The sequence below is a fragment of the Aspergillus brunneoviolaceus genome, assembly GCF_003184695.1.
Source record: "Aspergillus brunneoviolaceus CBS 621.78 unplaced genomic scaffold BO95scaffold_18, whole genome shotgun sequence".
Lineage (NCBI taxonomy): Eukaryota > Fungi > Ascomycota > Eurotiomycetes > Eurotiales > Aspergillaceae > Aspergillus > Aspergillus brunneoviolaceus.
This window is the reverse complement of record NW_020290748.1, coordinates 363,083-389,222: the sequence shown is the minus strand read 5'-3', so window position 1 is coordinate 389,222 and position 26,140 is coordinate 363,083. Positions and strand designations below refer to the sequence as shown.

At 51.6% G+C, this 26,140-nt stretch overlaps 11 protein-coding genes across 11 annotated transcripts; 5 read left to right on the top strand and 6 right to left on the bottom strand.

The window, feature by feature from the left end:
- Positions 1-528: 528 nt before the first annotated feature.
- Positions 529-1,249, top strand: BO95DRAFT_491673 (HHE domain protein; the record flags this gene model as incomplete). The annotated part of the gene is made up of 2 exons (XM_025590656.1): positions 529-762; positions 827-1,249. The coding sequence occupies 2 exons, from the start codon at positions 532-534 to the stop codon at positions 1,163-1,165; spliced, it is 570 nt and encodes a 189-aa protein (XP_025444460.1). The 3' UTR covers positions 1,166-1,249.
- A 948-nt stretch (positions 1,250-2,197) lies between these two features.
- On the top strand, positions 2,198-3,869 carry BO95DRAFT_491672 (MFS transporter; the record flags this gene model as incomplete). Its single annotated transcript, XM_025590655.1, has 4 exons — positions 2,198-2,394; positions 2,466-2,922; positions 2,986-3,555; positions 3,615-3,869. The coding sequence occupies 4 exons, from the start codon at positions 2,198-2,200 to the stop codon at positions 3,867-3,869; spliced, it is 1,479 nt and encodes a 492-aa protein (XP_025444459.1).
- Positions 3,870-4,535: 666 nt separating this feature from the next.
- Positions 4,536-6,007, bottom strand: BO95DRAFT_429975 (GroES-like protein; the record flags this gene model as incomplete). Its single annotated transcript, XM_025584921.1, has 4 exons — positions 4,536-4,779; positions 4,848-5,623; positions 5,676-5,879; positions 5,945-6,007. 4 exons carry the CDS (start codon positions 6,005-6,007, stop codon positions 4,536-4,538), a joined length of 1,287 nt encoding a protein of 428 aa, XP_025444458.1.
- An 817-nt stretch (positions 6,008-6,824) lies between these two features.
- BO95DRAFT_358044 (FPP/GGPP synthase family protein) lies at positions 6,825-7,838 on the bottom strand (the record flags this gene model as incomplete). The annotated part of the gene is made up of 3 exons (XM_025582387.1): positions 6,825-7,203; positions 7,277-7,586; positions 7,637-7,838. 3 exons carry the CDS (start codon positions 7,836-7,838, stop codon positions 6,825-6,827), a joined length of 891 nt encoding a protein of 296 aa, XP_025444457.1.
- A 1,264-nt stretch (positions 7,839-9,102) lies between these two features.
- BO95DRAFT_358188 (flavin-containing monooxygenase) lies at positions 9,103-10,560 on the bottom strand (the record flags this gene model as incomplete). The annotated part of the gene is made up of 1 exon (XM_025582394.1): positions 9,103-10,560. One exon carries the CDS (start codon positions 10,558-10,560, stop codon positions 9,103-9,105), a length of 1,458 nt encoding a protein of 485 aa, XP_025444456.1.
- Positions 10,561-11,267: 707 nt separating this feature from the next.
- On the bottom strand, positions 11,268-12,725 carry BO95DRAFT_461681 (uncharacterized protein; the record flags this gene model as incomplete). Its single annotated transcript, XM_025588839.1, has 1 exon — positions 11,268-12,725. One exon carries the CDS (start codon positions 12,723-12,725, stop codon positions 11,268-11,270), a length of 1,458 nt encoding a protein of 485 aa, XP_025444455.1.
- Positions 12,726-13,082: 357 nt separating this feature from the next.
- Positions 13,083-14,161, bottom strand: BO95DRAFT_358002 (putative short-chain dehydrogenase; the record flags this gene model as incomplete). The annotated part of the gene is made up of 3 exons (XM_025582382.1): positions 13,083-13,206; positions 13,392-13,708; positions 13,754-14,161. The coding sequence occupies 3 exons, from the start codon at positions 14,159-14,161 to the stop codon at positions 13,083-13,085; spliced, it is 849 nt and encodes a 282-aa protein (XP_025444454.1).
- Positions 14,162-14,923: 762 nt separating this feature from the next.
- BO95DRAFT_491669 (uncharacterized protein) lies at positions 14,924-15,973 on the top strand (the record flags this gene model as incomplete). The annotated part of the gene is made up of 2 exons (XM_025590654.1): positions 14,924-15,006; positions 15,058-15,973. The coding sequence occupies 2 exons, from the start codon at positions 14,924-14,926 to the stop codon at positions 15,971-15,973; spliced, it is 999 nt and encodes a 332-aa protein (XP_025444453.1).
- Positions 15,974-18,040: 2,067 nt separating this feature from the next.
- On the top strand, positions 18,041-20,016 carry BO95DRAFT_357916 (acyl--CoA ligase; the record flags this gene model as incomplete). Its single annotated transcript, XM_025582378.1, has 5 exons — positions 18,041-18,139; positions 18,205-18,342; positions 18,402-18,869; positions 18,944-19,371; positions 19,467-20,016. 5 exons carry the CDS (start codon positions 18,041-18,043, stop codon positions 20,014-20,016), a joined length of 1,683 nt encoding a protein of 560 aa, XP_025444452.1.
- Positions 20,017-21,660: 1,644 nt separating this feature from the next.
- On the bottom strand, positions 21,661-22,242 carry BO95DRAFT_429968 (uncharacterized protein; the record flags this gene model as incomplete). Its single annotated transcript, XM_025584920.1, has 1 exon — positions 21,661-22,242. One exon carries the CDS (start codon positions 22,240-22,242, stop codon positions 21,661-21,663), a length of 582 nt encoding a protein of 193 aa, XP_025444451.1.
- Positions 22,243-23,892: 1,650 nt separating this feature from the next.
- BO95DRAFT_491664 (HHE domain protein) lies at positions 23,893-24,913 on the top strand. The gene is made up of 2 exons (XM_025590653.1): positions 23,893-24,463; positions 24,523-24,913. The coding sequence occupies exons 1-2, from the start codon at positions 24,119-24,121 to the stop codon at positions 24,856-24,858; spliced, it is 681 nt and encodes a 226-aa protein (XP_025444450.1). The 5' UTR covers positions 23,893-24,118; the 3' UTR covers positions 24,859-24,913.
- The last annotated feature ends 1,227 nt before the right edge of the window (positions 24,914-26,140 follow it).

Here is a 26,140-nt window from a genome sequence, read left to right as displayed (position 1 = left end):
AGTTGCTCATTGTAGCTCCCTTCGATGGCGGGTGGTGGTGGCGGTCGTGGATGAATCCAGCTCGTGTTGATGCCAAGGATCAGAAGCCAGCTTTCGTGTTACCCCACAAAATTTCTGTATCTGCGGGGATTGAATGTGAATACTGCTTATTTGCCACCTTAATTGAAATACATTGCTTGTGATTCGTGGGTCCGCTGAGGTCGATCGCTTTACTCTTTCATTCGGCGGGGTTAGGGCATCGTCGACTTGAATGGTCGGGATAATGCTTCCGGGGCTCTCAACCAAGAACAGGACAATGACTCTTCCATCATCCCAGCAAGCCGTAGACACAATCTGCAACACTCCAGGTGTTGTGTGATATAGTAGAGCAGTCAAGCGCTAAGAATGACGTGACATTCGAATGATCCTGAGGCTTGGTTCCAGGCAGGCAGTTGTTGGATAGTTTTTAATCGTCGCCATCTGTGCTGTCGAGGTTTACTTGCCACTGATCATGACCATACATCTCCACCTCTTGAACGAACACTATTCACGATGATTTTAATCAGCGACGCCGTCAAAAGTGACCATCGCGACCTCGAAGAGGCCTACAACAACATCCTGACCGCCGCAAGCGATGACGAGAAGCGCCGGTGGCAGAACCAGTTCACCTGGGAGCTGGCTCGCCACTCCATCGGCGAGGAACTAGTCCTATACCCAGCGATGGAGGAGCACCTCACCGATGGGAAGGCGATGGCTGACAAGGACCGGGCGGAACACAGGACGGTAAGCTTAGTGCACTTTGCCCTTCCTGCCAGAGACGCGTCTGGAGACTAAGAGGTGAATCTAGGTGAAAGACCATCTGGAGAAGTTCCAGAACCTAAAGCCCGACGATGCAGAGTTCATTCCGACCCTCCAAGGACTGTGGGGCTCTCTTTCGCAGCACATCAAGGAGGAAGAGGAGCAGGATCTTGTCAAGCTTGAAGCGAATCTGGATAATGAAGTCTCTAAGGCCATGGTCTCTTCGTTCAAGCGCACCAAGATGTTCGTCCCGACTCGCAGTCATCCCTCGGCGCCCGACAAACCGCCCTTCGAAACGGTGGCAGGATTACTGGCTGCGCCCATCGATCATATCAGAGACCTGTTTAGGAAATTCCCGGACCAGGCTGCTAGTGACATTCCACCTTGAATGTTGTCAGAGAATATGTCGTGGTGAACTTGTGTTGATTTATGTTGTTCCAGCTTGATGATTGATAGGCCTGGGGAGAATGTCATAAGTGTACCAAGTGTTGGGGAAATGTGAATCATAAGCTTGATGTTTTCGACAAGGTCTGAGGAACAAGAGTAGCAAGATCTCATTAGCAATCGAGTAAGAATGAGCTTCATAATCTAGGGCCAGGTACAAGATTTCGATGAAGCATCCCTTGAACCCGACGAGCTAACATGCTTTGGGCATCCATTCTCTCACGATCAACACACGACCCACTGGCTCTAGAACATTAAAGGCTCAGGAGAGTGTCAGGTCCGGCACGACTCAGGGACACCGTCTTACTCCGATGCAGTCATGAGTCAATTAACCCGGAGTTGGCGGTGTAAAAGTGCCAGATTGGGATCGTGTCCGGTTTAGATTTACTATAAACGGCTAGGAAGCGGAATAGCAGAAAGCGGGACCGGAACTCCGACAACCGATCGCCGACTTAATTTTCCCACTTATGCTCTCCCTTCGGCTTATGAATTCGAGGATTTGTGAGTTTCTCGATCAATCCTGCTTGTCAACACGGCGTTAATCACATATTTGGGTAGCGGATATTCAGCATCATTCATCACCAGACATACTTTCTGTCCCATCGAGGACTTTTCTACGTTAGCGTGTGGTGAACGGAGCATATGATGATGGGTTGCTCCCCAGGTCCGCGGACCGGACAAGTTATGCCTATGCGCTGGGACGCCATGTGTCTAGCCGGTAACTCCTATCTCCACACTCCGGGCCCACCAGGCAAGCTCCAGCTTTTGATTTTTATTTTTTTGCTGCCCTGGAAGTTGCGCCAGGTGACATATATAAGCTAGAGGTCCACATGGCTTCAAGGTGGTGGACCAAGAGCTTGGTGTCGATTCCAGATCCCCGACCACGGATATCTTTGGGGTTACGTTAGTTAGGGCTTCATCTACAACGGAACGATCCATCAACGAACTCACAATAGAACACTCATAACGAAGCACAATGGCTGCGGTGCAAGAGGAAAGCACACAAAGAATCAAAGATGTCGAAGCAGCCGCTGGACAGCCGCAGAACGAGAAAGTCGTCGATCCATACATCGTGGATTGGGAGGGACCCGACGACCCCCAGTGTCCCATGACCTGGCCTTTGAGCAAGAAAGTGCGGCAGCTGGCCGGAATGGGAGTCAACAGTCTTCTCACGTACGTGAGAATGTATCCCAGAGAGTGGAAGGATATCGTCCCGGAACATCTAGCTAACATGCAAGATCCAGACCTCTATCCTCATCGATGTTCACCCCAGGCGAGGCGGACGTGCTGGCCGAATTCCACACAACAAATTCCACACTAGGGTCCTTCGTTGTCTCCATCTTCCTGCTGGGCTACGTGGTCGGCCCCCTGGTAATTGCGCCGTTGTCTGAGATGTACGGCCGTTGTCGACTCTACCACATCTGCAACACCCTCTTCCTTATCTTCACCATCGCATGTGCAGTCGCCCAAACATTACCGCAGCTGTTTGTGTTTCGCTTCTTCGCCGGAGTCGCCGGTAGCTGTCCGATGACGCTGGGTTCCGGCACCGTGGCGGACCTCATCCCCAAGGAAAAACGCGCGGGCGTGATGGCCATCTGGGCTATGGGCCCCATTCTGGGCCCTGTCATCGGACCCATCGCCGGGTCGTTCGTCTGTGCGAACATCGGCTGGCGCTGGGTGTTCTGGATCATCGCGATCGCGGTACGCTTGTCCCCCCATACAACCACAATGAAAAGATCCCCTTCCTAATGACGCATATTCTAGACCGGAGTAATGCTTATCGCCACCCTATTCTGCTACCGCGAAACCTACAGCGTGGTCCTCCTCGAGCGCAAAGCCGCGCACCTGCGCAAGGAAACGGGCAACGAGAAATACCGCTCCAAATTCGACCGCGGCACGCCGCGCAAGGAGATCTTCCGGCTGGCGGCGGTGCGGCCCGTCAAGCTGCTCTTTCTGTCACCGACCGTGCTGCTGATGGCGCTGTTCGGCGCCGTCTCCTACGGCTACCTGTACCTCATGTTCACAACCATCACCGCCATCTTCGAGGAGGTCTACGGCTGGCGCCAGGAGATCTGCGGCCTGGCGTACCTGGGCTTTGGCCTCGGGGCCATCCTCGGTGTCCAGGTCACCGGCTACGTGGCCAACCGCATCGCCGCGGCGCACACGGCCCAAGGCCGGTTCGTGCCCGAGTCGCGGCTAATCCCGTGCCTGTACGGCTCGTGGCTCCTGCCTATCGGGCTGTTCTGGTATGGCTGGTCCGCCGACAAGCAGGTGCACTGGATCATGCCAATCATCGGGACGGGGATCTTTGGGGCGGGGCTGATGTGTGTTTTCGTATGTGCTTTCCTTTAACACCTTGCTGTGATTCTGGTGCATGCTAACCGATGATGCAGCTGTGCATCAACACCTACCTCGTCGACTCGTATCTCCTGTACGCTGCCTCGGTGACAGCCGCCAACGCAGTGTTGCGCTCGCTGATCGGGGCGCTGCTCCCGCTAGCCGGTCCTTCAATGTACGATGCCCTGGGGCTGGGGTGGGGCAATTCTCTGCTGGCGTTCATTGCCCTGGTCTTTTGCTCGTTCCCGGTGTTTTATAGCCGGTATGGGGCCCGGATCCGCACGTCGCCGCGGTTCCAGTTGAATTTGTAGTGGGTGCGGGTGGCACTGTGGTTTTTCTAAGCGATAAAAACGATTTTCTTCTCTCATAAAAATGTACTTGATGACAGATCTGGAGCTTGGCTTCATCTTGGGATTAGGTTGTAGAGTTTACACTAGATCAAACAAGCATGTATGACCGGAGGATGTGGTGAGTACGTAGGGCTCATCGTCCGCCCGGGCCCTAGTCTAGCCATTCACTGAGCGTGAGCAACGGGAAAAGTTCATCCATTCTACGAAGTCGCTGCTACCGCTCCCTGCTGACACCGGGTGGTTGCTACGGATGAATGGCATGGTAGGTGATATTTTTCCCGGTGTGGGGTGAGCAGTGCACCGTGAGCAAGCTGGACAATTGAACTGGCGAATTGTTATTGTGGCCGATCAGCGTGCACTCGATCAGCTTTTGAAGTGGTAAGTCGACATACTCTTTTGTCCTCGTCAATCACCTCGGAGTCACTCTCCTCATGAAACCCTGTTGAATCAGCATGATTACAAAAGGAGCCTAGCCTCAGCTGCTTACGTGAGTTGACACTACATATATCACTTCCTCATACGGCCCTAATAGTAGGCACATTTCATACGCGAGCCGGAATTCTACCTTACGATGACAAATAGCCTGATGCAAAGGCAAGGAAGAATATATGCGGTCTAGGCTGCTGGTTAGGGAGAGGCAATGTTGACCACGATCTTGCCCGCATTTTCATAGGACACGAATCGCTGCATGTAGGAGGGAACATCCCGCAGCTCGATCTCCGTCACGACGGGGGAGAGCAGGCCGGACCTGATGTACTGCATGACGCGATAGCTTTCCTCCCATCCGCCCATGAGCGTGCCCTGAATCCGGATTCCTTTTTCGACCACCTCGGCAATGGGGAAGGATACCTCCCCGCCGTGCTTAGGGACACTGGTTGGTTCATATTAGCTGGATAAGAACCTTAACGAGACTTAATCGCGGCGGGGGAAATGACGCACCCAACGCAGACGATAGCGCCACCTTCACACAGATATTCGATTAGATTTGTGTACGCTGCCGTCGATCCCGCCGTGACAATGACCCCGTCGGCCATCGCAGGTGGCACATCGGGTCCCCGTAACTCGCTACTGGCGCGTGAAAGGCCTTCGAGAAATGAGGCAGACCCTTCCGAGTCCCGATTCGCAGGGACGAACGCATCGTAGCACTCGGAGCTGCGTGGGCCCAGCCCGGGCTGCTTCTCCGGTAGGTCGACGCCAATGACCTTGGCTTTGTACACTTTTCTTGCAATCTGCCCGGCTAGATGGCCGATAGCGCCCGCAATACCGCTGATCATCACCACATCTCCTGGGCTGGGGCTCAACTTCCTTAGCGCCTTGGATGCAGCGGCGCCGGAGCATATGGCAGCCGCATAATCACCCAAACTCGGCCCGGCGCCGGTGTGGATGCTATCCAAAATGAAGGCGGGCAGGGGCATCAAGGACGAGATCGGAGCCCTGATGTACTCCTGGTACGTCCCGGGGTGGTCTCGTGGGAAGTCGCGTTGGGAGGGACAGCGCTCGGGGAGATCGTGGAGGCAGGCATGGCAGTGGCGGCAGTGGTGGGCCAGGTATCGCGCCGCTACCAGGTTGCCGAGCAGCGACTCGTCCTGCGCCATCACGATTCGTCCAATGCCTTCATGGCCGCCGATCATATTGTGTTGAGGATAGCCCTTGCGCAGTCCAAGAGAGAATATGATATCCTTTTGTCCCGCGGTTGGAGGATACTTAGCATGGTACTGTAATGATTTGGGATCGGAGATGACAAACGCTACTACACAGACCGCTCACATAGAGCTTCACGACGACTTCGCCGCTGGCGGGTGGGTGTGTTCGAATGTCTTGATAGTTCAGGTTCAGCTTGTCGCTCACTACAGGCGTAAGCACAGCGGCGTGTTGGGCAGGCGGTTGGAAGTTCGGTCCCATGTGCCATCCTGTGTGCACTGGTTCTCGTGATAAGACCAAGTGATCGCCTGTCTGACTTGATCCGGACCCCTCGTCAGAGTTAGTTTGGACGACGAGGACGAGAGATTCTAGTCAAGGCAAGAAAAGCAACTAACCTCTACTCCGGGCCGGTGAGGTAAGTCGAGGTGATGATCCTGCGATGTAGATTGCAAGGTCATTGAGGATAAAGTGCAAGGTTGGGGGGTACCAGAACGAAAGAGATTATTAAGTAACCCCTTCTTTATGTAGAGAAATAATGACATCGGTAAGCCAGACATCCTTATCTCCGGTTTCGATTAGATGTGGGGAAGTGAGCCCCCCTCTGAATTTATATTCCGCCTCCCACAGCCGGAGGCGAGGATCTCAAGGTGCGTTCTTTCATTCTGTTGAGGCTCTATGGATGACGTAAACAGACAGCCATTCTCCCCCCAAAGTTCAGCATCTAGTATCGTGGAAAAGCTGACCCGCGAGCAATTTCACCTTGAAGTACACTCAACACCTGGTGGGATAAGGGACTTTTAGACATGGACTTTAAAGAACTTGCCACAACCATAAAGAAACAGTCCAAAAGTCACATATTGTAATTACCCTTGCTTTATAAGATCTAGGTATAAGGGAACCCGACTAGCCTGTCCCATAGCATCGGGGCTTTTTCGGGAAGCATCATGCTATAGAATCCCGTCCACTTCCAAACTGCATCGCATTCCGCAAATGTCCACTGGCCGTCGCTTGATAGTGTTTTGACTACGTGAAATTCGGTGTGCCCTTAGTGCTCCCCTTGGATTCTAGCCGTGGATGGTAATTACGGTCATCAATTTAATCACACTTCCTCCTTTGTGTTCTCTCCGGTATCATCATATGTGCGTATGGAGATGCATATTGTGGATTAGAAAATGGATAAAAACTCAAAATGTCTGTCCCATTTGATTATTGTGAGTCCAGGGCGATCATCACTTGAGTAATAGTATCAAATCATCAAGCTCACCCGTCCCCTACTTATTCGAATTCCAAAAAGTTCAGAATGGCATTCACCTCCGCCGACCCGCCAGCGTCCAAGCCCGCGACAATGGCCCTGACCTCGCCCATCAGCCTCGAGATCTTCTGTCGACAGTACCGAAAGCTCCCCGTCGCTTCCATCTGCCATACCGCAAATGTTTTGACCGCCTCGTCTGTGGTCCGCTGGCGCAGGATGTGCAGTAGCTGCCTGTTGGCAGGGTCCTGGCGGATACTGTGGATGATCGGGAACGAGAACTTGCCCTCCGTCAAATCCTCGCAGAACCCTTTGTTAGAGGTGTATGCCTCGCCTTTCAGGTTCTGATAGTCGTCTCGGATCTGGAAAATGGTTCTAACGAGGTTAATCAGCGAGACGTAGTCCCTGGGACGGAAGGAGTATGAATATCAGCACGTGTTGGTAGTCGAGAAAGAACACCAGGCCAGACCGGTCTTACCCTGACTTTCGGCTCTCCAGCTGCATCAGTCTGATCGCCAGCCTGAACAGCCCGCCGGTCTTGTTGGACACCATGTCTAAATATTCCTCCTCCGTAGGGCAGGTTAGCGAGTCCCGCCAGTAGAGGTCCATCCCCTGTCCGCGGTGCAGATTGAGCATTTCCTCCGTGAAGATTGGGAGAGCAGACGGGTTGCCCAAGCGCTCCAGGTGTTTCTGCGCTAGGAAGTAGGCATGGTTTGCGGAATTGATCGTCTGGGCGACCCCGAAGATGCTGTGCGCCACGGGCAGGCCCCGTCTCAGCGTGGACCGGTCTTGGATGTCATCAATTCTATCACATGTCAGTGAAGTACTGGGGTTATACGCCGATAGTCGGTGTCTACTTGCAAGAGAGAGGCCGTGTGCAACAGCTCAATGACCCGACTGATCACATTGAGCTTGTCCTGAGGGACATCCAGGAGTCGGTTGAACCCCGCGATGAGTTTACCTCGGAAGCTCTTCCCGTGCGAGGAGAGCAGGTACTCCATGGGACCGGAGATGATCTGCAGCGAATCATCTGTTAGCATGACAATCTAGCCGTTCGGAGAGGACATTTGCGAACCTCCTCCTGGTTAAGATCAAGGCTTATTGATACTCGGTGGCCATGGATCTCAGGTCTACCACCCTGGATCCCGAGATTCCCGAGCAGATATTGCCACTCCGCGATACGTGGGGCTGGCTTCTCGTCAGGGAATTCGTTTCTCCCAGCCGGGGATGAGGTGCTGTGCTCATCGATGCCTAGCGCTTGCGACTGTGGTACTGGTTCAATAATCATTGTGTTAGAGTCACTCTCGCAGATTAATATCCTGACAACTGATATGGATATGCGCCCCAGTAAGGTTATTGAAAGGCCATTGTCAGAGCGATTCCCGGGATATTCAAGGCAAAGCCCACCCACCTCACGCACATCCACATGACAAGGCGAAAGCTTCACAGCGAACAGCTAAGGCAACCATTGAATGCCTTATAGGCAGTTCTTTACAGACTTCTCATGACGTCAGAATATGAAAGAGCACGGCGCAACAAGCAAGGGGGGCTATTGCATTCCTACACGAAAAGATCCTCGTATTGGAGGAGAGGAATCGCTTCAAGGTACGGGTTTACAACATCCGTCAATCAAGGGTAATCAGGTGTCATATTGCCAAGGAGCATGCCTTGTTAGCGCATCTGGTGAAATGGACTTCGATTGCAGAGCTCGCAGCGCTTGTGATGTCAGCGAAGTAAAGCCAAACCCGGAATTGTGGATATGCTCCGCTGATAGAACGCAGACAGACTGCAAGGGGTTTGCACACGTCAATAATCCCTTATGCAATTGTGCCACCATCGCACTTGCCAACGGATTGGAGTCCGCGCCTTGGAGAAAACACAACCGGGAAAAAATGACACTGCAATCATGTATAAAAAGTGACAGGTACGAATATGTAACGTTGTATGTAAATTTGGCAGAATTGCACTCGCATCTGAAGTAAAACAGCATAATGACTGTAGGTTTACGTAGGAGTTTGCACTCAGGACCTGTGGAGAGCCATAATGAAATAGGGTGTCTTATCTGAATAATGAAAGGATAGATGATCTCTTATGTAAGCAAGTGGCTAGGAACCCTGATTACTCAGAATAACAAAGCGGAGATGATGCAGTTTATAGATGGAAAGTATATGTCCTCTACCATGAAGCAGCGGCAAGATACGCTTGCAAGGTACACGTACAGAGCCACATACACTCACGCATCAAGAGCGGGCATAGTATAGAGACTGGCTGCAGCGTACAGATTCTAATCAAGTATTGGGACAGTCAGTCGGCCTCAACATACTCCAAACCCTCCGTGAGAGAGCCATACTTGGCATGAAAGTAGTCCAACGAATAATTCGTGCGAGGTCGCCAGGGCCCGACAGATCCTGCTTTAGGTATGCCCCCTTTACCGGCCGCGATGTATGTTGAGTTCAGGTCCCAAAGTGGGCGAACAGCCAGATCTGACCGTTTTTGTAGACGAGGTAGGGCAGCTACACTGCCCGTCCGTTTCATGTGCCTGATCAATCGACAGGCGGCCACAGCCGTCACATCCACTCCCATCGTCCAGGACGCGCTCGTGAGATACCCGAGAGCGAAGAAAGCATTCGGGACGCCGTCGAGCATCATCCCATTCCACATGAATCTATCCGACAGTTTACATATCTGCCCGTCGATGTCTAATCGGATCGCACCTCCGATCTGGAGTTTCAGCCCCGTTGCTGTGACAATGATACTTGCACTGACGGCTTTCCCATTGTCCAGGAGAAGGCCGTCTGCGGTACAGCCCTGGATGATTGCTGTTTCAATGCTGACCTTTCCGCCACGGATGCTGTGGAAGTAATCTCCGTTGGGACATGCTAGGAGCCGTTGGTCCCAGACATTGTACGTGGGTTGGAAGTGCGGCTGGAGAGGGACATGTGCTAGGAGCTCTTTTCTGACCCGGCTCAGCAGGTAGTCTCTTGCATATTGAGGCCATCGGCGAGACGCGTAGTAACCGATCAAGGTGACGAGGAGCCACCACAGACGCCTGAGCTTGTGAGCCACTGGAGTCGGCAGGAATTTCGTTAACAAAGACTTAGCCCCCGGTAAGTCAACGGCCAAAATGTAATTCGGGCTTCTCTGGATGACCGCAACGGTGGACGCGGTCTCTGCGAGTTTCGGGACAAGGGATATAGCCGTCGCTCCGCTGCCGATAACAGCAATCTTTTTCTCGGAATGATCCAGATCTTCGGGCCAGAACTGCGGATGGATCACTGTTCCTTGGAACTGGTCGAGACCAGGGATTTGGGTGGGCAATGGCTCATTGTGGTCGAAATACCCTGTTGCGAAAATCACATATCTTGCGCTGAAACAGTGCTTCTCATCATCAGCCGTAGCTGCCAAAGTCCAGGCATGGTTGTCAGACGACCAACTTGCTGTCGTGACTCGATGGTTGAAGAGAATGCGGTTACGAATCCCGTGCTCCGTCGCAGCATTGTCAACGTAATTTCGGAGTGATTGTCCATCTAGCATAATCTTGTCGCCATGGTAGGGGTACCATGTAAATCCGAACGTGTACATGTCGGAGTCGAGTCGGATCCCAGGATAGCGCATCAAATCCCAAGTCCCCCCGACAGCATCGCGGGCCTCGAGAATGACATATGTGTGGTCAGATAGCAGTTTCTGTATTCGATATGCGGCATTGATTCCAGCAACGCCTGCGCCGATGATGATGATGTCGTATTTTCCAGCGAAGGACATTCTGGGAGCCGTCAGATGAAGAGGTGTTGGGTGTGGAGGCATAAAGAAAACTTAGCACGGCTAGTTCATACCAAACCGCGATGCTCATATTGCATATTTCATGTTGAGAATTACGACGATACATACAGCATTCCTTAACATAACAGTTCATATATTGTATATCCTTCGATGGTCTGGGGACAACGATCCTTTTACCCAACATTGACCTAACATGTTGCAAAGAGCCCAAATAGATACTGGATCAAGTAGGGCATGTGATAGCTTACTCATCTCATAAAGATGGCCGGTGGGAGAACATGAAGGTACACAAGGGTTCAGTTTCCTCTTGACGTTTGGACGCAGGATTGCTGCTCTATGCGTTAGAAGAGATAGAGGAATATGTAAGGGGGCAGTATAGAATTCTGCGTAACCTTTTCCCTGAAGAACTCTCCAGACATATCACATCATCAAGGTTCATTGACTCGTTCAGACACAGTATCAGTCTAAAGGAATGACTGTGAATGATGCGGTGAGGGACTGCAGAGACTAGAGGATTGTTCTGATTAGCCGTACGGGTGGGAATTAAGAGCCGGAACAAAAAGCCCTATCACGATCATCCGGATCGGACCATGCCGATCTGATCTCAGATCGGATCTACGATCCTTTCTCGATCCGATCACTCCAGGATGTATCCTCGTTGCACTTCGATTATCCCGACACTAACCCCTTCACAGTTTGGCCGACGCATCTCCCATCAACCAGTCCATGAATGGATCCTGAAGAAGTCGTACCATGGCCCCTCGCGGCAAGGTAACCCGCACCTCCCATGGTGCTGGAACCGAATTCATCCGAGCAGGTAGCATGCAGACCGTCCCGTCAATTCTGTTGTCTGGGCTATCGAACTCCACCACCTTTCCCAAGACTGCGCCAAAGTCTAATCCATACACTCCCATGCGACGCAGACTGGTTGATGTAACGTCTGCTTGCCTGAACTTTGGACTCCGGTCAATACTTTCTTTCTTTTCGCGGATGAGCGTTTTCACGGAAGCATCATCCACGCACAAAAACGTAGCATGGACCTTGAGCGCGAGGTCGGTAAGAACCTGCAGCCCGTTGGCCGTGAGACTGGGTGATTGTGCAGGATGGGATATGAACTCCAGAGCGGACCGGATGGGTGACGAGGTCGCAGTTTGGACGATCCCATTCCCAATGTAGGACTTTGGCAGTGGCGGTATCAGGGCTCGGCGAATCTCAGTGATCAGAATGAGGGAGCTCTGGGTCGAGTCGCTCTGCCCCTTGAGGGTTTCTGAGCAGGGTCGATACCGCGCCCTCATAATTGCAAGCCATAGTGTAGCGGAGATAATATCATTTGACGACAGTAATTGCCTGGGCTCAGAGGATACGCGGTTGTTCTCGACGGGCCCCCGGTCGAGTGCATTACACATTGTTTTCAGATACGCGATTCTGGCAGGACTCAATGTCAGGCGCCGGCTGATCAGGCCTTGTGCACAATTGAAGTCGGCTATTGCGAGGTCCTGCAGGAGCCCCGCTGACAATCCTCCACTGACCCCACCCGAGAGGCCAGTTTCCAGAATCCTCTGTCTCCCTTTCAGAAGGTCTGCTCCCAGGGAAGGCCCCTGCCTCGCACTTCCTGGCTCTCGACAACATTCCGCCAATGCAGCCTGGATGATATAGAATCCTGCAGCGTCCAGCACGGAGTGATGGAAACATACCGCTACGACCAGCCCATCTTGCATAATGTTCGCTTGCCACCGGATGATGGGGCATTGTTGAGCAGTCGCTGCTGCGAGGAGCACCGGCAGATAGGCCTCGCTAAACAAGAAATTGTTGGAGAATCGATCGTCAGAGCAGGTGGACCCGTGGTACTGGCCGGCCATGTAACGATCCTCATGATGTCTCACTCGTAGAATGGGAAATTCGCGCAAGGATTCCACTGTCGGCGGATAAACAGCTCGCACGGTGGGGGCTTCGTGACCATGATTCGAGTTGATCAAATTCCCTGCCAGAAATGGATTTGCCCGGAGTAGCCGATGGAGAGAGTCTTCAATGACAGGCACGGCTCTTTGTGGATCGTCGAGTAGAAAGCCATAGAAGAATGCTATGTAGGTAACTGGCATCATGTGATCCAACGGTGTGAGCTGTACTGGAGTGAAGTAGAATGACATGATGCTAGAGAGAGAGCAATTGAGGTGCTTATTTTGAGGAAGCAATGTCTTTTGAAAGGTCCAATGCTTTAGAGCTTGTTTTATATGCATGAAATAACTATATAGTGCCCCAAATGTACACGAATTCAGTGCAGGATTCTGTTTTACGTTGTTGAGACCCATTTGCTTGCTATGGATCACATGCATAAAGTTGCCATTCTACTTATCTGAGCTTGTGGCAGGTGCTAGGAGTAGAAGGTAGTACAGAAGCTCGCCCATGCATCACTTAAATTGAATCCCTCTTGCTAAGACATATAACAAAACATCTACGAAGGGAGGTCGGTATGGCTACGTGGTCTTGCGTCCTGCTGAGCCAATTCAACTGACCAGGTGCAAGTGAGACTCCAGATCAGAGTCTACACTGTCCAGGATGCTCATTATCTCCTCCCAGAGTCTTTCTTGGCATAAAACGCCTTCTGAGCTGGAGGCAAATGTGGAAACACTGCAAGGCTCAGTCATATGGCAGTGCATCTCAGGTGAAGATGTACTTACGGTACTTGACCCCCCTGGCTAAAATATGTGTCGGGAGGACTTTCCGTCTGAGTGACAGAGGCCATTATTATCATTCGCGCCCCGGCATCGCAGGTCCGAGCAAAGCAGCGCGCCAAGAGATCTGCTGGTGCAGACCTTACATTGCGGAACAATTCACTCTTGCAGAGTCCCGGAGAAACCAAAGCGATTGAGAGCTTTCCCGGGTCAATACGCCGAGACATAGCCTGGGCCAAGAGAAGCTCGAACAGTTTGGACGTGTAGTAGTGGGTGTAATGATCGAATGCTTGGGCTTTCTGGTTGAAAAAGTCCAACATCCTGCCGTGTTGGGCAAAGGGCGTTGGGACCATAGCGTGACTCTCGGATGTCACGAAGACTATGCGCGGTGGGCCGTTCTTATAACGGAGGAACGGAAGAAGCGACATAGCCATAAGTGCGTTCGAGAGCACATTCACCTAATTTTGTTAGCAGCGCCCCCGATAATGGACAGTATGATGTACTTGGAGAGAAATGTCATACCCATCCGCTGACGCCATCCATTGTGAACACCAAACGCCGGCATTAAGAATGAGCAGATCGAAGGTCTTGGATTCATCTTTCAGCTGCCTTACAAAGCTTCTGACTGAGTCGAACGACGCTAGGTCACACTGTCGAACCTCAATATTGGCCGTTGGAAGAGCTCGAAGAATCTGCTGTCGAGCAGCTTCGCCCTTGGTTATGGATCGGACGGCGGTGATCACTTCAGCACCCTGTGATGCAAGCATCATTGCTAGAGAAAGACCAATCCCGGAGTTTGCCCCTGTCAAGAGAACGGCTTTTCCATGGAGATTGAGAGGTGCAACTTCAGGAATTCTGTAGAACAGCTGCCGAAAGAGAAATGCGAGTAGGCCATCATAGTAAGGCGCCATCTTGACGTAGGTATTTCATATGACAAAGATTACTGGGGGAAGAGATCTGTATAGTAATGTCCAGAGTTCAGTGTGATGTTATTTCAATCTTGTCGCTGCGGCGATTATTGCCTAGAACTGACTGTTGCCTATTTTATGAGTATTTGCTATCTCACTATCTCTTCTTGGCCTTGTGTTCACCTTACTTGGCATTGAAATGTATACGTCCTTTTTTTCATACATGTTGGTTGTACAGGAAATCTAATTTCAATCTTTCTACGCAATCGAAGTGAAGCATGCACTAGGTCGATCATTGAACTAATGCACAGCCCCAGTCAGAAGTGGCTGTGTAATATTGTCAGGCTAGCCAGTTTCAGAAACTTGACAGTTTCACAGACATGGCCTAGCAGAAGATCGGCGGAGAAAGAATCTCGAAATTCGTCAAACCCTTTGTCCGCAGATTAAATCTTTGTCTGCCGTATCACGGTCTTATCCAACCCTTGCCTCTGATAACTTGGCTCTGATACCTTCTACCATGTCGTATATTGTTGTACTGTGGTACTCTGACTCTCTGCCAGATAATTATAGTGGAAGCTCTCTCTACATCATCATGCACATACATACCACCCCTTGGACTTACTTGGATCTGAGACGCAGGAATAGTTGGGACACCCCAACGCTGCGAGATAGAATACTCCTTCACCGGCAGTCTTCTAGCTCGGGCGACCTAAATGCATATCCAGCCAGGGCTATTGTGTCTGAATTGATTTGCAATCCCACAAGATGTGGTTTTTTCCTCGGCAGACTAGCAAGAAAGTGGCTCACTCTCGCTCGAAAACGAGTTCACAGACGCCGATTCATGCCTTGTGAGGCTACCTCGAACACTATGACCGTGAGATTCGTACTAATGGGCACAGGAACACCGGAAGTTCAGCTATCACCGCGGAGCTATCATTGATCATAGCACTCCTGCGAGACAATTTCACCGCCCACTGTGGCAACGCTGTCGCATGCCTATCCGCACGACTTTCGGGATCAAATCTCTCAGTCCAACAGCTTTCAACCCGGTTGCCTGGGGCGTGTCTCGCGATATTGGCATTTGCGTATGTCTTTGACATCGCAAACCAGGCCTTTTCCGTGGAAGAGGATGCCTTGAACAAGCCCAAGAGGCCTATTCCCTCCGGCAAAATGAGCGTAGAGGGCGCTTACACGCGCTGGATACTGAGCTGGATTCTCTTCCTGATCTTGCTCCATCTCACCGTGGGTCTCCAAGCCACTACAATTCTGGTTCTGTGGGAGGGGTGGGTTCTGCTGTTCTACGTGTGGCCCAGATTCGATAACTGGGCCGCGCGCAATCTGTTCACGGCGGTTGGGGCCGTACTCCAGCTGAGTCTGCTTGATGCATTGCTCGAGGACGTCGAATTGCCGAGTGCAGAGGGGAGCTCGCTCAGGTGGCTCTTGTTTAGCTGGTTGATCATGACCATTCATGTTCAGGAATTTCATGACATGGAGGGCGACAGGAAGGCCGGCCGTCTTACATTGCCACTGGTCCTCGATCAACGAGGGCAATTGTGGCTACGCGGTGTCACGGCGGCGGGTATCGCCTGCGCTGCGATTGCCAATGGCTCGCGGATCGAATACGCAACTATGTCATTGAAACCAGCGCTGTTGCCTCTAGGGCTGTGTCACCTACTTTCCATGCCGGCAGTAGCTGTGCGTCTTGTGACGCTGCCGGTCAAGGAGGCCGACAAGGTGACCTACAAGTATTATTATACCCTGGCGACTTATACTATGCTGCATTTCCATGTGTGTGTGGAGCGCGACGGATTGTGAGAAACATGTTGGTCCGCACATCCTCCCCAGCTCAGTGGCCTTACTCTTTTTCCTTCTTTTGGCATGTTTCCTCGCAGCACTCGCCAGTCAGAGAAGACCTTTTTATCTCGTGTTCTAAGCATTCACATTCTCAGTATGTCTAAAACCATGTTACCGCGTTTGTTGCCTCGGGGCTCCGCCGTAAATTTGAGAGATTTCATACCATTCTTCCCGCCGCTGAGGATCAGCTCAGAGAGGTGTGCTCGAATGGTATGGGCCGGCCCAAGGAGGTTTGTATTGACAGTCTTGGCGAAAAGGTCAATTGGGAGGTCGTGAAAGGAGAGTCGGTTTATGGACATGGCCGCGCAATTCATTAGAACATTCTGCGTTCCCATCTGTCCTTCTGTCATTTGCCCTCGTAAAATCATTGGGTCTAGGTAGAAGTGTACTCATGTCGGTCTGGATTGTGCTCATGATAGCCTCTACCTCTTGCTGGTCCGATATATCGCACTTGAAATACCCCAAACCAATGGCGATGGGTGATTAAGGCATATAATCCTCATCATCAATGTCTAGCACGGCCACAAGGGCGCCATTGACCCGTCACATCTCTGAAGTCTCTTTCCCCAGTCCACTCAACCCTCCCGTGGCGATGAATACTTTACCCTTTGCACTCATACCGCCAGCGCTCTCTCTCCGCGCGCGGAGCACGGGCCAGAGCGCCATCGCACCGGCAACGAGGGCGACAGTCGCGCCTGCCGGAGAGGATACTTGCGCCATCGTGATGTGATAGCTTCTGAGGTGCGTCTTTCCAAGCGACACTAAGCAGGGCCTAGGTGTTGACTCTGTACTGTATGTGGCCCAAATGAGGAGTCATTCTCTCATACGAGGCGAAGATGCTCGTATCGGCTAATTTTGCCGCCATTCATCAAACTTGCAGGGCGTTGTGGGGTGCGATGAGCATATAGCACGGCAAGTATCCCACCTTGCGTGCATGTAATTGCCGACAGTATGTGATCTGTCAGATACCGGGCCTATTCGCATCGTACGTGTGGGGCATTCCTGGAATCTGGCCAGGTCATGCGGTATGCCCTTGCTTCGATCTACTGCATGAATTGGCGGTGTATGAGAACGAGTAGGCGAGGTGGTGCAATCCGGGAATTCTGACGATAGAAGGAGACAAGGTACTGAGTCTCAAGACAGAAAATCAAGAACCGAGAAACGAGGTACTTCCCAGTCCAACGAACGATATTCCTGCCACACATTTTATACACAGACTTTTCCAATCCAGCCTTCCTGGTCATACAAGTCAGGACTCGTCGGAATCTGCACACTTTTCATAGACCGAAAAGAACCAGCAGCGGGTGTAAATTTTGTCTATTTGTTCGAGACGGTCTTCAGTCAGGAAATTGCGATACTATTCAAAAGGGCTTGTCACTTAGTCATGGCTTAGTTCATGGAATTGGGGAAGATTGATATACTGTGACAAGGTTCATTTCTAATGATAAAGAATGGTAACGTAATTGGAAAGCCAGTGGACAGGGCCTCCATTATAAATCAAACAGATTCTTTTCTAACGGCTGTATCTTAATAAATACATATTAAATAGTTCTTAGACTGTGGTATCGTATATAATACTATTAAAAGAATATACTGTATGCATTCTTAGATTCTTTAGATCTATGTATATTTAGTTTTATGCTTATTAACATAGGTATGTATTCTTACGGTATATTGCATGTCATCTATGTGAACAGACATATTACCAAGCTTATAATTGAATATGTAATTTGTAATAAGTAAATTGACCAAATCACAGTTTTTTTTCATACTCAAACTTGGATGGTTGGGTCTTCGAGAGTAGGTTTATGTGCAATACAGGCATGCCCACTTGCTTACATTGCCCACTCGCTTACCGGTTATGATTATCAGACTGGCTGTAAGTTGTTTGATTGTCTTCGACTACTACCCCCAGTTCCCATATCTACAGTATCGCACCGAAACTGAGATACGAATAGCATCTGTGTTGCTTAAGCAAGAAAATTTGGAACCGACCCGAGCCCTTGATCAATCTTCACTATATTCACCATGAGCATGATCTTCAAGCCAGAGAGACAGCTTCCTCTACCAACCACGGATATTCTTTCCTATATCTTCGGCGATCCTGAATATGATCTTAACGAACCAGTAGGGCCAATCACTAAAGTACTTCCCATCTTCAGTACCATCAAAAGCTGACTACCGCGTCTTAGATATACATCGACGCACACAACCCAACCCACACATTATCATGTAATGGCGCCATAAAAATGGTCAAGCAGCTCATCCGAGGTCTCCAAGATTCAGGCCTCGAGCCCGGCGATTGTGTGGTCATACATTCTTTCAACAATGTCAGCACCCCTCTCTTGTCTACGTCCGAAAGCTAAAGATTGACCCTCAACTGCAATAGATATACTACAGCGTCCTAGTGCTAGCCATCATCGGTGCAGGCGGAGTTTTCACCGGCACAAACCCATCCCATACGACCTCAGAGCTCGTGCACCATCTCCGAGTTTCCAAAGCTCGGTTCATCATCTCCGAAGCCGACCTCATAGCTCCCATCCTCGAGGCCGCAAGACAAGTCAACCTTCCCGAAGGCAACAGCTGGGTCCTCGACACCTATGAAGCCTCCACCGATGTCGCCCCACGCAATGATCTCTTCACCAATTCCAATGGTCTATCCTCTTGGCGAACACTCCTCACCCACGGCGAGGCTGAATGGCAGCGCTTCGACACTCTCACCACCGCGAGGGACACAACCGCCGCCCGATTCCTCAGCAGCGGGACGACGGGCCTCCCAAAGGCCGTCGACATTACGCACTACAACCTCGTCGCGCAGCATACGCTTGTCTTCGAGGCGCATCCGCGGCCCTATCGAGTACACTGCCCCCACTCAACCCTTTACTACTTCTCTCACCTGAGCAGGTGATCAACTGACCGCCAGGAACATAGATGACGTCCCTAATCGCCCTTCCCGTCTTCCACGCCGCCATCGCCCCGCTCGTGCACATCGGCGCTCTGCGCTCCGGCTACACGATGTACATTATGCGGCGGTTTGAGCTGGGCTCGTATCTACGGTTCGTGAAGCAATATGCGGTCACGGACCTAATCGTCGTCCCGCCGATTTTGACGGCCATCTTGGCGTCTGACTCCCCGGGCCGGGAGACGGGTCTGAAGAAGGTGAGAAATGTGGTCTGCGGCGCCGCGCCGCTGAACAAGGATACGCAGAGTAGGGTCGTGCGTGAGCTGCTCCCGGAGGGTGTGCCTCTGACGCAGGGGTGGGGCATGACGGAGACGTGCTGCGCGGCTATGATGTTGCCTTACCCAGAGGTGGATGACACGGGGTCCGTGGGGCGCTTGGTTCCGAATGTCGAGGCTAAGTATGCTTCTCCTGATGTCGACCTCTTCGTGATTGTCCGGGAACCCTACTGTGGTCTGTAAAGCAGGGGCTAATTAGCGTGAGCGATGGTTGCAGGTTGATCGACGACAACGGAGAGAATATCTCCGCGTACGATGTCCCCGGCGAGGTCTGCATCCGCGGCCCCACTGTGACACCGGGCTATCATGATAACCCGGCGGCGAATGAGTCCGCCTTCGGCGCGGATGGCTGGCTGAAAACTGGTGACGTAGCAATATGTGATGGTGTCACGCGCAAATGGTACATCGTCGATCGAAAGAAGGAGCTCATCAAAGTCCGAGGATTTCAGGTGGCCCCGTCGGAGCTGGAGGCTGTCCTGCTGTCGCATCCGGCTGTGGTCGATGCTGCGGTGGTGGGCGTTTGTGATCCGCTGCATGGGAGTGAGAGGCCGCGAGCGTTTGTAGTGGCGAAGCCCGGCGAGCCGCTGCGTGGCGATGAGGTGAGACGGTATGCCGCGGAGCGGTTGGCGGGGTATAAGGAAATCTCTGGGGGTGTTAGGGTTGTGGAGGCCATACCTAGGAATGCGAGTGGGAAGATTCTGAGGCGGGTGTTGCGCGGCCTAGCTGAGTGTGATGCCGAAAGTAGGAGACCGGTTTCGAAATTGTGAATTTGACGGAGATTGGATATTCAGGTGCGTCCGCTGTACATTTATGAAAACCAATAACAAGACGCCCCCGCGCTTGTGGTCACATGTTGTAGTTTTATATGCATCTCTAAAGCCTCTAGTCTCCAGATCCACCTTCAAAGCCACAGCCAATCTAAGTGCGTCTGTGGGAAGCTCGAGAAACAACAACATCGCTCGATAGTAGGGTACAAGGCTCTGGTAGCTTGTTCGTTTCACGACCGCAATTAGTTCGACCGCCTTCATCCTAACGCTCCGGGACTATTCTGTCGGGAGTAAGGTTTGCCAGCGGAGTAGGATCCAGATCAACTACCCAGGTGTCAGTGTCGGCATGCGGGCAGTAGTTAGTTTCTTGTTGGGTGCCTTAAGGAATCGCTCCGTGCGTGCGGAGAAGTCGCTCAGCTCCATGAAGAGCAGGTTGAAGAAGACGAGACACGCCAATTTACAATTGTTGGTGAGTACTATATGGACGGGGTGCTTTTGGTAGTCACGAGGTTCCCAGTCAGCTGCATCTATCTGGTGCTGCTAGTACAGAGTCCAGGGCTTCTTTGTTGACAATGAGCGGGAATCCGTGGCGGACATCTCGTCCACAGTACTCGCCGAACCGGTCTGCCGTGAGGTCACGATGTCGCGTATCCGCTGTTCAGTACAGTACGTTGGCTATTATTGTGAAAAGGTGACACCCGCATACCGCCAGATCTCCTCCAAGGGGCATATCTCAAGAGCGGGATCTTCTTGAACATTCCATTCAAGTTGATGCAAAATCGACTCGGCTCCATCCTTTTCAAACCACCGGAACCCTCTCGCGAGTAAACCCCCGAACCGCTCCCATCGTGAATCATCGTCGTACGAGCGCGCACTGTAGATGAAAAACCCCCAGATTTCTGCCCTCGTATTGTTCAGCATCGCACAAAGTCCTCAATATCGCCGCCCGGGATCTCACCCATGGTTGAAGGTAGGAGGGTGAGTGAATTTCTCCCAGCCAGAATCGAGAGTACAGAAAGTGTACAGAAAGTGCGACAAGTGAGTTGCAACCGTCGCCGTGGTTTTAGGGCTTGCGGTCACGTGTCATTCTTTTATCTTCCCATCGATCAAGATTGGTTACTGAGGTTAAGTGAGTGGGTACGGAGGCTTGCTGAAACTTCCAAGCAGTCATCCTGGAGAATGATATCGCCTTATATCTTATTTCCTGGCAAAGAAGAGCCCCTGTCCGCCTCCCGTACATCAGGCCTCCACAGCATAATTGAGCATATCTCCCGTCTTTTCTCTTACGTCGAACTCTCTATTCTGATGTTGAGCTTTCGACCAACAAACTGTTTCGACTCTTGAAAACACCCGGGAATGTATGGCCCAGACCTTCGACGTCATGCGACAAAAGATCTCATCGATTTAACAGCAACTTGGGCACCTTTTTTCTATGAAATTGCGAAATTACTTGATACAAGAAGCCAGTCATATGAAACACCCCAGAACAATCATTTGCCCAAGGCAATCGGAAGCCTGCCTAGGGTTTCTGTTTTATTTGGTTCTTTCTATTATTAATAAAGCAAGACCCAGATCGAACTTACATGGGAACCCTCATAAGATCGAACGGTCCACCACCTATAATCTAACGGCAAGGATGCAACCCTACACCTGACGCGAACGTACAGGCAAAGGCCCGCAGAGCCGAATGTCCCCCACCCACTTGACCATAGTCGACCGGTCATTGGGCACGGGTTCGACCCTAGTTTGGGTCTCGGGGATCCTCGGGTGGAGGATGAGCAGGAGATTGCACAGGTCCGGATCCTGGTCAATGTCACTATCATGGACGGGGGGCGGAAACTCGATGGACCATCTCAGATCTTTCCTTTTGTCACACCACCAGACATCCAAAGGCAGAGTCAACTTCAGCCGATCCAGAATGTCACTTAATTGTTCGTGCAGTTTTTCATGCTCCTTCTCCTCGTCTTGTGGCCAGTCTTCAGTGCGGACGACGGCCCGGACCAGCAGATGACGCTCGGACGGGGGGGACGGCTCGATGCGAAAGTCCCTCCGACTGTAGCGGTCTTCAATCTGGCTGCGGAGGCCGATGAGCAGCTCCGGGATCGCGAGGTTGACTGGGGCGTCGTAGACCCAGAAGTCGAGATACCACCGGGCTGGATCGGGCGGTGCTTGTGGGGTCGAGGGCTGAGCCTCACCTGTAGATGACGAAGGCATTGGGTGACTCATTGTTCGTACATTTTTCTTTGGTGTTGCGGTTTGAATTGGAAGCTTTCATGATAGGGGACGGGGTAAGTACTTATACCAAAAGGGAGTAGGCTGCTAGAGACTGACGGGTGAAGAATTTCATAATGTGGGATAGAGGTCAAAGACAATTCCTTACGCCATGTGTCAGTAGAGAATGCTAACACTTGCATTATCCGTTGTACCACTTCCTGCCTCAGATTGAGGTCATTAATATATGCCCACTGTCAGAACATTCATTCTCGCAAGCGAGTTCTGCGGGAGTACAGCGCTTGGAGTATAATGGTCTTTGGAGTATCTTTGTTTCAGCAGACAATAGTTTCAAGAAAAGCTCTGGCAATGCTCTTTGATCCGTAGTAGGTGATCCCGTGGTTGGAGCAATATCAGTGAGTTCTTCCGAGAGAGGACGTTCCACCAGCTTTATGGATGGCAGCCTTTCAGGGTTGTCGTAACCAAATGCCCTTTGTATGGAGCCATATTGTACTTGAAGACGACCATTGATTCGTGCCTGCAGGACATATCAGTCTGTTCTTAGCAAGAGTTCAAACTTTCTGCTCCCCGCAAACTAACATTTATGATACTACGGTTCTTTGATTTCATCTTACACACCCACATCTATGGTTTCACAACAACCCCATACCTCATGACTGACTGGCTGAGCAGTGTGGTTGCTAATCAAAAGCCATAAACAGCATTAACACAATATTACGTTCCTCCACCAAAGTAGAGATATGGGAAGATTTAATACCACTGACGTGATCTCTACAAATTAAATCGTAAACACAGCTCTTGGTGATGGGGTTTGAGCTCGGACACTGTGCGGTGGGAGCAACATAGGGTTGATTTAGTTGATTTGCAGGGAAGCAGGTCGGCCCCACATGCAGCCTCCTTGACACCCCACTAGGCCCTACGTGGATAAGTAGCACATGAGAGATTTATTCCCCTCAGCAACAGGTTGAAACTATTGAGTTACAGAGCATGCTTTCAAGACATTCGGGGGTGGGAATTGACCGGGCTGCCAGCCCCGCTGCAAAGGGCGCTGGAGCATACATCGATCCGGTCAATCACAAGGTCATGGCCTATTTATCTCTCCGCTCTCAACGGGTGGCATCCACACGCATCTTAGCCTTTGACCGATCTTCCAAATCTAGTATTTGAGAACAGGAAAGACTGAAATTCTTGTAGCAACTGCATACTAAACAACTAGCCGCTAAAAGCCCTATGAGGAAGATGCAGTCGCCCGCTCATGGGTACACTATATCTTGCGAGCGCCGAATCCATAGCATGTAAATGTGTTTATGATCAACCAGTCCATTCCATCTAAAGCGGGAAAGTGGCAAGACCCTCTTCTTCGCGCATGTATGTTCAGATCACCGGCAATCCCTTTCTCACTAAGTAACCATGATCTTTGATGTGCAAAACGTGTTTTGAGTGAATGACCCATGAGCGCATGCACATAAGGACACCTATCAGCTTGTGGCTGTTGATAATCGGCGGACATACTGTGGGTGTCAGACTGACGTGTGATGCCAAGTCCCCGTCCGCCCGCCCAAACAACCCAGCGATCTGCTGCATATTTCAGAAGCATCCACCCAACCAGAGCTCTGGGAGTCATACTCCGATCGACCAAAGGAACCACATTTTATGCGTACATGTACCAAGCACCAACACGGCTTCCCTCCCGACCTATGAATCGCCCTACGCCTTTGCGCAATAGTGACATGGGCCTCGTATGCGGTGCCGCTTGGAATACGGGGCTCGGCTACTTACATTAAAAACCCGGCAGAGTGCTCTAGCATGAATTCCCAGAATCATCATTTCTAATCCATTGATACGATTGTTTTTACCCAATAGATACAGTATGCTCTCATCTCGCTTCCTGAAGCAGTCCCTCCGCGGAGGTCTCTCCAAGGCCACCTCACGGACTCCGCCCGCTGTCCTCCCCCGCCGCCAGTTCGCCATTACCGCCGTCCAGCGGACCCAGATCTCCGAGGTAATCACCAGCGACCACCGCGACCTCGAGGACGCCTACAACCACATCAAGAGTGCCGCGAACGAAGAGGACCAGGTGAAATGGCAGAACCAATTTACCTGGGCGCTGGCCCGCCACTCTCTGGGCGAGGAGCTGGTGGTGTACCCGTCCATGGAGAAGCACCTGAACAACGGCCCCGAGATGGCCGAGCACGATCGCATGGAGCATCAAGTCGTGAGTTGGACTCGCTCCCATGTCCTTCGATACTACGCTGACGAACATGGATGCACCAGGTCAAAGAACTCCTCTACAAATTCCAGGGGCTCAAGCCCACCGACCCGGAGTTCATGCCGGTGCTGGAGAACCTCTGGGGCAACCTCGCACAACACATCAAGGAGGAAGAAGGGAAAGATCTGCCGCAGCTGGAGAAGACCTTGGACGAGGGAGAGTCTCGGCAGATGGCGGCCTCGTTCCACCGGACGAAGCAGTTTGTGCCGACGAGGAGTCACCCCAATGCCCCGAACAAGCCGCCTTTTGAGACCGTCGCGGGGTTGATGGCGGCGCCGATGGATAAGATTAGGGATATGTTTAGGTCATTTCCGGAGACGAAGGATCAGGCGACCAAGTAAATTCTCATGGGGGGTGGGGAGGGTGGCTAGGATGCTGTATTATTTTCGAGATCACTGTACTGTATATTGAACACAATGTAAATGAATATGAGTTTGCTTGTTGACTTGGGGACACACAACTAGACGTACGAAAGTGCACTTATGTCTACGAAGTCTGTTGCGTATTGGCATACGTCCATGCCCAGCTCTGTGGGTCGGGCATCCTAATGTCCAGAGGGAAGCTGGTAGAAATGGGGACTGGGCTATTCGGATTCAGGCGAGGCCCGGTAATCTGTGGAGGGCGCATGGCCCTCCACAATAGTCACAAGCGTCCTGAACAAGGGAAATTGGACACCTAGCATCAATCGATTGGCATTGTTTTCCTTGTTGGGCGATTTTGCTCTTAATGGGTCTGGCAGCCTAAGGCACGAAAACATAAAACTCCCGGCGGCCGGCCAGACGAGTCTATTTTTCGACTAACCTACCATCTCTTAGTCGGGATCGGGGCATCGCTAAGTAGCAATTGAATCATATTGGGTCAGTGCCTGTATATCCTGCGATATAGAGGTAACGAAGTGCGCATCTCAGAAACCCGGCCGCTCCGGAGATTTGCTACTGCCTGGTCAGCACTTCGGATCCATCCGATCCTAGATTGAGCCCTAACCGGGCTCTGACCTGGACTTGTTACATCAGACCCTGCGAGAGGATACCACACCACAATTATAGCAATCGAAACCGAAGCACACGACCCCATATTCCCTAGGCAACCCTTTCTATCGCCCAATTTCGGGAAAAATTGACTTGCAGGGTCAAAGTGGCGCGCCACTGCCAGCTGAAGTCCACCGGGAAACCTCCAGCGAGCCGTAATTGGTCTAGTAGCTTCCGGCTACACCTGCCATAATGTTGATATTGTAGGTCCCCATCATCCCTCAGAGCTCGTCGGGGCATCATGCGACATGTACACGGTCCAACGGTTAACCTAGCCCTGAGCCCAGGCCGGACAGGACACGGCCAGCCCGCAGTGCAGGAAAGGAGCCGAAGTTAGCTGCTACTAGGCTGGCGCCGATTGTATACATAATAGCAGCCAGAAGAATGACTGCCCGACCGTACCGTCACTGATGGGACCGAAGGAAATGACACCTACTGTTTGACCCTATCCCGTATGTTAGCCTCAATTTCCCAACGATGATCTTGAGGAGGGTAGAGTCAACTTACCAGGAGCATCGAAGACACTGCCCAGCCTATGTCATTTGAAGTCCGAGAAGCTGTTGAATCCGTCCAGCCAAGATCCTGGAAAAACGGG

What these genes read in the sequence shown, in the direction of transcription:
- BO95DRAFT_491664 (XM_025590653.1), top strand. Translation starts at nt 24,119, where the DNA reads ATGCTCTCATCTCGCTTCCTGAAGCAGTCCCTCCGCGGAGGTCTCTCC. An exon ending in ATCGCATGGAGCATCAAGTC is followed by an intron (nt 24,464 to 24,522) that starts GTGAGTTGGACT and finishes TGGATGCACCAG; the next exon opens with GTCAAAGAACTCCTCTACAA.